The 9661-nt window shown below is 40.6% G+C and overlaps 1 protein-coding gene across 1 annotated transcript; it reads right to left on the reverse strand.

Moving 5' to 3' along the window:
* Positions 1 to 1246: 1246 nt before the first annotated feature.
* irx2a (iroquois homeobox 2a) lies at positions 1247 to 7520 on the reverse strand. The gene is made up of 3 exons (XM_028013254.1): positions 6922 to 7520; positions 5227 to 5632; positions 1247 to 4572 (listed from the first exon to the last, which is right to left on the reverse strand). Exons 1-3 carry the CDS (start codon positions 7159 to 7161, stop codon positions 3689 to 3691), a joined length of 1530 nt encoding a protein of 509 aa, XP_027869055.1. The 5' UTR covers positions 7162 to 7520; the 3' UTR covers positions 1247 to 3688.
* Between the last annotated feature and the right edge of the window lie 2141 nt (positions 7521 to 9661).

Below are 9661 nucleotides of genomic sequence, written 5' to 3' on the forward strand. Positions count from 1 at the left end.
TGTGGCTTACTCTCAGCAACTGTCTGCTGGACAACTGCCCATTCAGCAATCTCTACCATAACTGTAAAGGTCATCACATTGAATTGTGCTAAAAAAAGAAATCTATATTGAAACTTCTTCTTTATTGGCTCTATGTTCAAATTTTTTGAGAGACTGAATTTTTGGTCACATGAACTGTTGGCCAAAAACATGAAAATAAACTAATATAAACACTCGAAATATTTCAGTCTGTATGTAACAAATCTGTGCAAAAATGATTGTCACTCTTTGAATTGAATAAATAATCAATAAATTGTTCAATAATTTATTTACATAGGCCTCTGAATGCTAAATTGTTGATGACATAATCAACACACCTAAATAACCCAACTCCCCCGCCCGCACCCTTTCCTCCTCTTTTCCGAGGGCAGCCCTGGCTGTAGGAGGATTTCTCGACAACACTCAAGATCAGATTCAACTGGAAAATGAAGGATTAGTTTTGAGTTTGGCCAGAAGCAATGACTGAAGGGGGGAGGAAATATTATATGTTTGATTAAAGCACACGAACTGATAAAATATCACAAATTTATATTTCGGTGCCAATTAAGAAATAAGTTGAAGGTTTAAAAATGGGGATAGCACGGATAACACCCTCGGAAGTTGGCTTTGAGTTCTAATTGTTTAATTAGCTGTATTCTATAATAGCAAAGCCATGATGAAAAGCAGGGGGACGTCTCTCCGATTAGGGCCCATCACACAGCCCATTGAAGCTGGCAGATGCTTAGATAGACTTTTATGGATCGCTCGATGCTGGCGCAGTAATGAAGCAGGCAGGCCTGACCTGTCCTGAACCAGGCTGAAAAAACTCCAGGGACGGCCCCGCTGGGAGCCCGTGATGCCCCCGATGTGTCCCCTTGGCTGTATTAATCACACTGAAAAAATAAATGTGCGCCAAGGCGAGAGAGAGTGAGAGAAATAGAGGAGGAAAAATGTAATAAGTACATCGTTTATCCCTATCAAGGTCATGAATATTTGACCGAGGGAGCAGAATGAGGCCCTAAGAGAAAATGATTGACCATTTAGAAAGAATGGATTGTGCAATCTGTGAAAACTCATAATAGTTATGAATGGCAAGAGTCATCAAGCATTTCCCATCTGTGCTGGACTGACAAAATAAAAGAGCAATGAACGGGGAGAATTTAAAAGAGGAAAAAAATATGGATCACATACAAGTTATATGAAAAAAAAAGAATCTCAAAAATGAACGTCATAGTTGGGAAAAAGAGTTTAATATTTTCTTATTTTGAATAATGGATATAACACCCCACCTTTTCATTATATGTACATTCATATAAATTAGTAAAAGTACTCTTGTTAACAAGATTGTGTTCTTTGCCCCAAAGAAAACAGTCCATAATATATATATATATATATATTCATATTTATATTTACAGGACAAACAGAAGATGTCAGTTTTCCACATTTGCAATACAACTTGCATAAATTATAGGCATCGTTCCACTGTCATTTTAAAAAAATAAATATCAAATGTAGGCTGCTCCACTCTGAAGTCCTCAAAGTTCACTTCAGATCAGATCAGCATCCTAAGAATCCTCCCCCCCTCCCCAAATACATTTCCTGGGCCATATGTTGTTTTTTTTCCACACACAGATATATAACAAAAATAATAATAATAATATATCGTGGCCAATAAGCAAACAAGAAGAACCTGAGAAATAACATGTAACTCACATATAATGGGAGATGATGAGTGATAATGATAAGGAAATCACACAAGGCAATGTAATGAAGACTGAAGATCTGAGTCTTTGTGGGATTTAGCAGCAGCAGCTTTCATTTCCAAAGAAATATGGTGGCACTAGATACGGTTTGGAGTAGGAGGTTATGAGGGTTAAAGCGTGGGACTAAAAAGGTTGAAATCCTTTTTTTCCATGTTTTATACTCTGAGCAATTGTGACACCTACCTGCAGAGCATGGAAATATATATTTTAGAAAAAAAGAAGAAAAAAAACAGAATCCCACGATGCAGAATTTGGAAAAACTGTCAAACTGTTTCAGAAAGAAAAATCAAACTAAATAAAATTGAAAACGTTAAATAAATCTGCTAACCTAAACCACGACTGCAGCAGCACATATGAAAAGTGAGCAACTGCCACAACCACTTACACTGTAAAAATGACTTTTTGAGAGAATTAAGTATTAGTCATTAAAATTACTTCAGTTTTATTCAAGCATATTGCAGTGTAAATATAATTTCCTGGAGGGGCAGGGGTGGGGGGTAACAAGTACGCCCTGAACACCTTTTTAGACTCTAACAGTAGATGTTGGTTCAGATAACCATTAGCTGCTATCATTTGTCATGTTGCATACGGCAAACAGTGGTTAGCATGGGTTTTATTATAAATCAATGCACTTTACTCAGTAAAAATTGATATCCTAAGAACTGCCACAAGGCTTGTAGATAAAACAAAAAGTTTAAGGAGTTTAAGTCTGTATTCAGTTTTAACCAGCTTATCTGCAGCTCTAATGGTAAAATACGACTTACTGGCAAGCTGAGCTCCCTAAGTTTGAGGTAGTTGTTGCCAGTAAAGAAGTCATCTCAGCTGTGGTTTTTATACTGTTATGTTAGAATAGATTTTAAATGATTTTATGTCTTGTTTAATATAATAGAATGAAAGCCCAGATGAACAAATCCTACTAATTACAAATTTATTTGAGTATTTTATTGTTGGAATTTCTCTTTCTAAGTATTTTTTTTTAGCTATTAAACTTAGTTTATAGCTATTTATTGTAAACACAGAATAAAGTCTATGCAAATAAAATGTATCCTGTTGCACCAATTTTATTGAGTAAACCAGCAGTTGGTTTTATCAGTGTATGTGACATTTGAAGGCTTGAAGTTGCACTAAGACTGTGCAGAGGGAGCTAATTTGTTTGCATTTGGCTGACCCTGTGTAATTATAATTATCCTAAGCTGAAAGATAAGGTTTGGAGCCCACTGTGCACACGCACACTCACCCTGTGTCCCTCTCTCTCTCGCACACACAAAGGAAACAATAAAAGTAAAATTCCTCCTCAAAGCTATGGCAACATTTCTCTGCTTATTGGATTCAAAAACCGTCCTTGTGTGTAATGTATCTGCGTGTATGGTGGGGTTTATTTGAGGCCTGTTCTTCAATGTTGTAGTGGTTGAATTTTACATGTTAATTTTCAGCTAAATTTTCCTGTTTCTGCTGATTTCAGAAGCCAGCTTGTATTGTTCCTATGAGAAATAAAGATATGTTTAAATGAGTAAAATTCGTTGAAAATAGAATAAGTGTTTGTTGTTTTTTTTTTTTACTTTAAAATAAGGTTTTGTTATTTTTTATTTTTATTTTTTTTACCTGGTTTTAAAATCAAAGTCTCCATAATGAGATACAATTAGAATGATGTCGATAAATGTCGTTTATTCTTATTCCAGAATCTCTCTCAAAACGGTCAAATTTATTTGAAGCAAGGCAGAGACTGTTCCCACCAAAGCAGTGACATGAAAGTGACCAAAAGTAGAACGGCTGGTTTGCTTTGAAAACATGTAAAACGATGGCGAAATCTGCATCCGTTGCTGATGTGAAATACAATTCCAAGATTTAAAAAAAAAAAAAAAAAAAATCCGAAATAAGTTTTCATTTTAGTCACAGAGTTCTCCTCATTACGTACCTTTCTTTGCTTCTACGTTTGTGGCTCTGAAATGTTGCTGCTCGACGGCAGCAATCTGGTTTGGGTTATTTTTAACGATGGGGGAGTCTGGCCTGAGCTTTGGTTCCGCGCAAGCCTCCGCCGCCCTGTGAGTGGCGCTCAGACCGTCGTTCGCGGCCGCGGCTGCTGCGGCCGCGGCGGCGGCAGCTGCCAGACTCACTCCGGAGGAGTTGGTGTACCGCAGGATCCCTTGACCCTGCAGGGGGCTAAAGTTGCCGTAGTTTGTGTAATTGCTATAAAAGGGAGACGTGTAATAAATAGGTCTTCCGAGGATGGAGGGGGCTGGGTAGAGTGAGGGGGAGCTGGCAGCCGGTGAAGTCGCGGAAGGCGTCGGGGGAGTGAGGAGTCCGCCGCTGGAGGAGGGGCAGTTCGGCTGCCCCGGTTGCCCCTGTTGCTGATGTTGCTGCTGCTGCTGCTGCTGCTTTTGGTCCGAGGTTGCAATCTCGGCCAGAGACCACAGTTTGGGCTTGGCCGAAAGATTCTGAGGCGCCCCGGACGGATTAGGCCTGTTGTCCAGACACGAAGACAATTTACTGACGTTGCTGTTTATGAGGCTCCGGGCCAAATCCTCCCGCTGGCTGTGAAGGTGGTGGAGATGGTGGAGGTGGTGGTGGTGGTGCTGATGATGGTGATGGGTGAGCACCGGAGCTTCCACGCCCGTCAGAGGCGACGACGTGACGGGTTTGGGTGAGAGTTGGTCGCGGCGGTCCACGCCATCCTCACTGCACTTGTCCGCTGTTTGGTCGGAGCTCAGCTCTGAGACGCAGCCGACCTTTTCCCCGTCAGACTCGGCAGAGCACGAGTGATCCGTCAGAGTGTCGACGTGCAAACTGATGCCTGCACGAGAGGACAGAGTTGGCAAATGAAGGGGAAATAAACGACACAATTTCAGAAATGAAAAAAAAGAATAAAATAAATAATGGTAATAAAAATGATTGAACTCCAAAACTGCATAAAACTTTTTGGCTGAATCTAAAGTAAAAATTAAAATTGAAATATTTATGATTTATATTAATTTAGCAAGTTAGTTTTTGTTTTAATATATATATTTAGATAATGTTTTGTGGTTCCATTTTTATATAACAACGCGAGGGGAGGGACATAAACTAACAGTTTATTGAGGGTCACTCATCATGAATGTCTGTTTTATAACTGATTTATCACCATGTTATCAAAAAAAAAAAAGAAGAAAATGTCTCTCTCAACATTTAGTGCAGCGTTTTGATTAAAAAAAGTACACTAATCACTATGGTTACGGAACGACAGACACTTGTATCTAAAGGACAGCATCCTGGCCTAATCATTTGTTTCCAAGTCTGACTTAATAATTTCCAAATTTGTAATATTCTTACCTAAAATCTCGTTAAAAATCTACAGCCATAAATTAACGTGTGAGGGTAACGGGGGGACGGGGGCGCACACCCTCCCCGTGCACAAGGCTCAATGGTTAATTTGATCATTGGCTCTGCGTGTTGCCACATCACACCCCACCTTCGTCCTCCGCCGAAGCCTCGCCGTTATCCAGGGTTTTGTCAGAGCGCTCCGCCTCCTTCCTCTCCCCGTCTCCGTCCTCCTCGTCCTCGTCCTCGCTCTTACTGCGGGGCGCCCAGGTCATCTTGTTCTCCTTTTTGAGCCTCCGCCTGGCGTTTGCGAACCAGGTGGAGACCTGCGTCAGGGTCATCTTGGTGATGATGGCCAGCATGATCTTCTCCCCCTTAGTCGGGTACGGGTTCTTCCTGTGCTCCTGTAGCCAGGCCTTCAAGGTGGCCGTGGCGTCCCTGGTGGCGTTCTTGCGGTAAGCCGGGTCGTTGAGTTGGTAGGGGTAACCCGGACTCCCATATGGATGGTAGCTGAGCGCCCCAGCCATGCCCGTTGTGTGCGCGTCATATGGAGATGACTTGAGGGGAAGAAAAGTTGGGAAAAAGTCACGCTTCCATAATTGATTTGCCCAACAGAGCTAGAAAGATATAGCCATAACAGGGAGTTATATATATATATATATATATATATATATATATATATATATATATATATATATATGAGCGTGCGTGTATGTTTGAAAGAAAAAAAAACTTGGACTGTTAAAGTTGGATGTTGTTTTATGCTATTATTTGATCTTCAAACGTTTCATTAATCTGTTGTATCAAATGCCATTTTTGCATTGTAGAGTTGAATATAAACCAACTGATTATTAATGTCATATCTATTTATTTATTTATTTATTTATTTATTTATTCATTTGATGTGTTCTTTATTGGTTTTGTTCGAACCATTTGCAGACATTGAACCAAAAGCAGAAGGGAAAAAAAGGTGCAATTACCAAAGTCTAAACGCCGCGCGTAAAGGCAGGCCGCAGGGAAAACAAAGCCATGATTTAATGCAGCAGTGATGGTTAAGGTCATTATCGGATTAGTTAATAACAGAGCTCCTGTTAATGCAGTAGTTAAGATAACATAAAGCAAATTTAATTTTGCTTAATCACCCATTAACTTGCTCATTTCCATTGAGTGAATGCATGATTTATATCTTTTTTTTTCTTTTTACTTTTTTTTTTTGTTTTCTTTTTGTCGCTGCCCCAGTGGATTTGCAAATCCCATTAACAAATCACTTGATATGCACCTTTCCCGAAAAGCACTTTAAGTCTGCCCGTGTGACATGATCACTACGAGTCATGCTTTTCACCTTAAATGTGACTTGAGAGAAAAAAAAAATATCGGTGGCTTTACTTCTTATTTTTTTTTAGAACTAAACAAGGAAACAGCATGATTTATTTTAGGCTATACATGATCTAAACATGTTCAGTCGTGTAGAGTCTAAACCTGTCAGTATACATCTATTTCGTAAAACACTTAAGGCTGCGCAGCACGAGTTAAGCGGTGGTCAAGCCATTCCAATCTGTAGCTCATGCCTGAAATCCCATTTAAGTGGAGGAGGTGAAGGATTTTGGAAAGTAAGGGCCCTTCCAGGAGACCACTTCATATAAATTCATAGCTCTCAATGGAAAAGTTCCGCAGCTGCCTACGGATTCGAGAAAAAAACCCCCGAAAAACACACACACACACACACACACACTCGGTAAAGCGCCGATCCACGGCGATCAGATCAAGAATGTGCGCATACATAGTTTAAAACGCGGAAATCCAGCACTTATAATAGGGAGTAACACACACACGAGATTTTTTTTACCATGTAGGAGGGGAATCCCGTCGCAGGATCCGTGGAGTATGACAGCGGACTGGAGAAGCCAGCACCAGCCGAGGCGGAGAAAGCAGCCGAGCCGGGATAGGGACTGAAGGCTGAGCCGGAGGACGACCTCGCCAAGTCCTCATTCCGCGGAGCAGCCAGAGCCGAGGCCCCGTAAGCCGGACACGAATAAAGAGCCAGAGAGCCTGGGGGCTGGTAGAGGTAACCCTGAGGATAGGACATTGGTGAGCGCAATAGAGTTCGCCGATTCTCCCAAGAAAAAAAAAATAGCAGGAGGGGGGGAAAAAAAGACGCACACAAGGCGGCGGACAACAGTGGCTAAAATATAAACAATCAACTCAATAATCAGCCGTGCAAACAGTCATCAAACAGTGAAAGTAAAAAAAGGCCTCCCTCCGCAGCCCCCTTACTGGGAAAAAAAACACCCGAAAGATCTGTTAAAGTGCCCACATAGAGGTAATGTGGCATGCGTCTTGATCCCCTAGCGTCCGATGTTTTTAGTGCGCGGCGCTATGAAGTGAGGAGTTAGGAGGGAAGGAGCCAGTTGAGTTTCAGACACACACAGAGCATTGGGGGGAAAAACTGGAGCTGTCACTCTGGCTCATCTGAATATCCCATCCCCGCCCCCTTTGTGCCGGATAGAAATGGAGCCACGGAACAAAACCAGCGCTCCACACGGGAAGGAGAAGGTTCCATACCAACCAAACTAGAGAGGACGCACTTTCACTTCTGTTTGTGTGTTTGGATTTTTTAACCTCGTAAAACAAATTTAATACGTCTCACCGGTTTGTTCTTGGTAGACTAAAAAGTCCACAGAATCCGCTGGTTTTTTTCCGCTTTTTAATTTTTTTTTTTATTTGCAACTCGTTACTATTTTCTCCTATGGCACAATGCAAATACAACGACGTAAACAGCAACCTGCTGAATGTTAATTCCCTTCACTTCATCTGACGACAAGGGAAACAGTAGAACCCGTTAAAGAGTGCAATGTGACATGGCTTCTCGCACGCAGGTGCTCATTTAATCATATCCAAGAGCGCAGCCTCTGTGGTCACCGAGCCGTGTGCGCGCACCTCTGGCAGAGCGCGCACCTCTGGTGTAAAGAGCGCTCTCTCCGGCCTGCTGGAGGCGCATTCAGCTTTTCAAGTCTCGCCACTTGGTGCATCTAAACTCTAAACTCATCCCCTTGTTACAACAATTCCATTCATCAATGGCAATAGAGCTGTTGGTAGCGGTAATTGTCGCTTTATGAAGCGAACTCGAGGACCCCTCCAAAACACACACACACACACACACCAACATACCCACGCACCCACACACACACACACGCCAGCGCGCACTCACTTGAATATTTGCCAGTTCACACGGGAGTTTAGGCTCTCACTTGTTTATTATTGCCCCCGTGTTATTTTTGCATCATTACACCAATACGTTAGTTTAGAACTGTTATTATTATTATTATTATTATTATTATTATTATTATTATTATTATTATTATTTATTTTGGTATTACGTCTTTTGGAGCAAACTAAAAAAAAAAAAAAAAGGATGCTAACTTTTTAAAAAAAACTAATTAATTTCCAGGCGGTTCTTTTGACAGCTGACATTTCTCCCCATGAATTCCATCCTCCGTTGTGATGAGACAGTGTACTCTGAATGACTCGTGAAATATTTGAAACTAATTGCACTGTTTACGTGAACGTGTCGTTGTTTTACAAGGCCAGCACGCACGTTGCAAACTCAATAAATTAAGACACAAAACAAATAAATAAATGTAACATCTTTTTAGCAATACCGGCATAATGTCCCTTATTTTGGGTGTTATGTGCTTTAAAAAAATGCAAGCAAACCTAGCATATCAAGTCAGCTTTTATATATACGTACTTAAAATCACGAAGTCACCGATCATTCGTTTGTTTTAAAATTCCAACGTTTTTTTTTTTTAAATAGACCTAGATTTCAAGTTCTTTTAAAGCAACGTGTATAAATCAATTCATATAATTCTCTTATATATTTTGATTTTGATGGGTCACCCCCAGATTATTACAAGTCTCTATCTGGCCACACTTCACATAACTTTCAAGAGGCACCCCTGAGTTAAACAATGTCAAACAATTAAATTAGTTATTAATACATTGTTATGTTGTTATTATTATACACCTGGTTTTATAATCAAAACAAAATGCTCTTTTAACACTTCAGGCCAACCCATCAACAAAATCCTAGCTATATGTACATTTGTCCCCAATATTTCCAGCGGAATAAAAATATCATTGTTCATCACATATCATTTAGTTTCTAAGGCTGTCTTTGGACATGCTGCGTTGTATTTTTATTTAGAGAACATATTTGTAAGTCTCTCTATATCAGACAGGACTAATCAATCCAAGAAGATCAAAATCTCACCTCTCAAAAATAGATAGGTCAAGATATGGACGAGCGGGAGTACTGGCTGGTCCACACCAGGGGGCACTGTCTCCTCTACACATAGGAATGGTGTAACGTCCCCATTTTCCTGTACACCGGTGAGTGATTATGCGCATGCATGCATTGTGTATCGAAAAGCCCAGATATGCAAACACATATATAATAACGAGAGCATGTGCATGCAGATTGTAAATGTGTGCACACTTGAAAATTGCCATTGTAAAAGTGCACCTGTTGGCCTGTTAAAGCGCACTTTAGGTTTGTGTGGGGGTGTCTGTTAAACTCCAGACTTGTG

Source organism: Xiphophorus couchianus, chromosome 3 (genome assembly GCF_001444195.1).
Source record: "Xiphophorus couchianus chromosome 3, X_couchianus-1.0, whole genome shotgun sequence".
In the NCBI taxonomy this organism is placed as follows: Eukaryota; Metazoa; Chordata; class Actinopteri; order Cyprinodontiformes; family Poeciliidae; genus Xiphophorus; species Xiphophorus couchianus.

What these genes read in the sequence shown, in the direction of transcription:
- irx2a (XM_028013254.1), bottom strand. Translation starts at nt 7,161, where the DNA reads ATGTCCTATCCTCAGGGTTACCTCTACCAGCCCCCAGGCTCTCTGGCT. An exon ending in CGGGATTCCCCTCCTACATG is followed by an intron (nt 5,633 to 6,921) that starts GTAAAAAAAATC and finishes CTTCCCCTCAAG; the next exon opens with TCATCTCCATATGACGCGCA. An exon ending in GGCTTCGGCGGAGGACGAAG is followed by an intron (nt 4,573 to 5,226) that starts GTGGGGTGTGAT and finishes CCTCTCGTGCAG; the next exon opens with GCATCAGTTTGCACGTCGAC.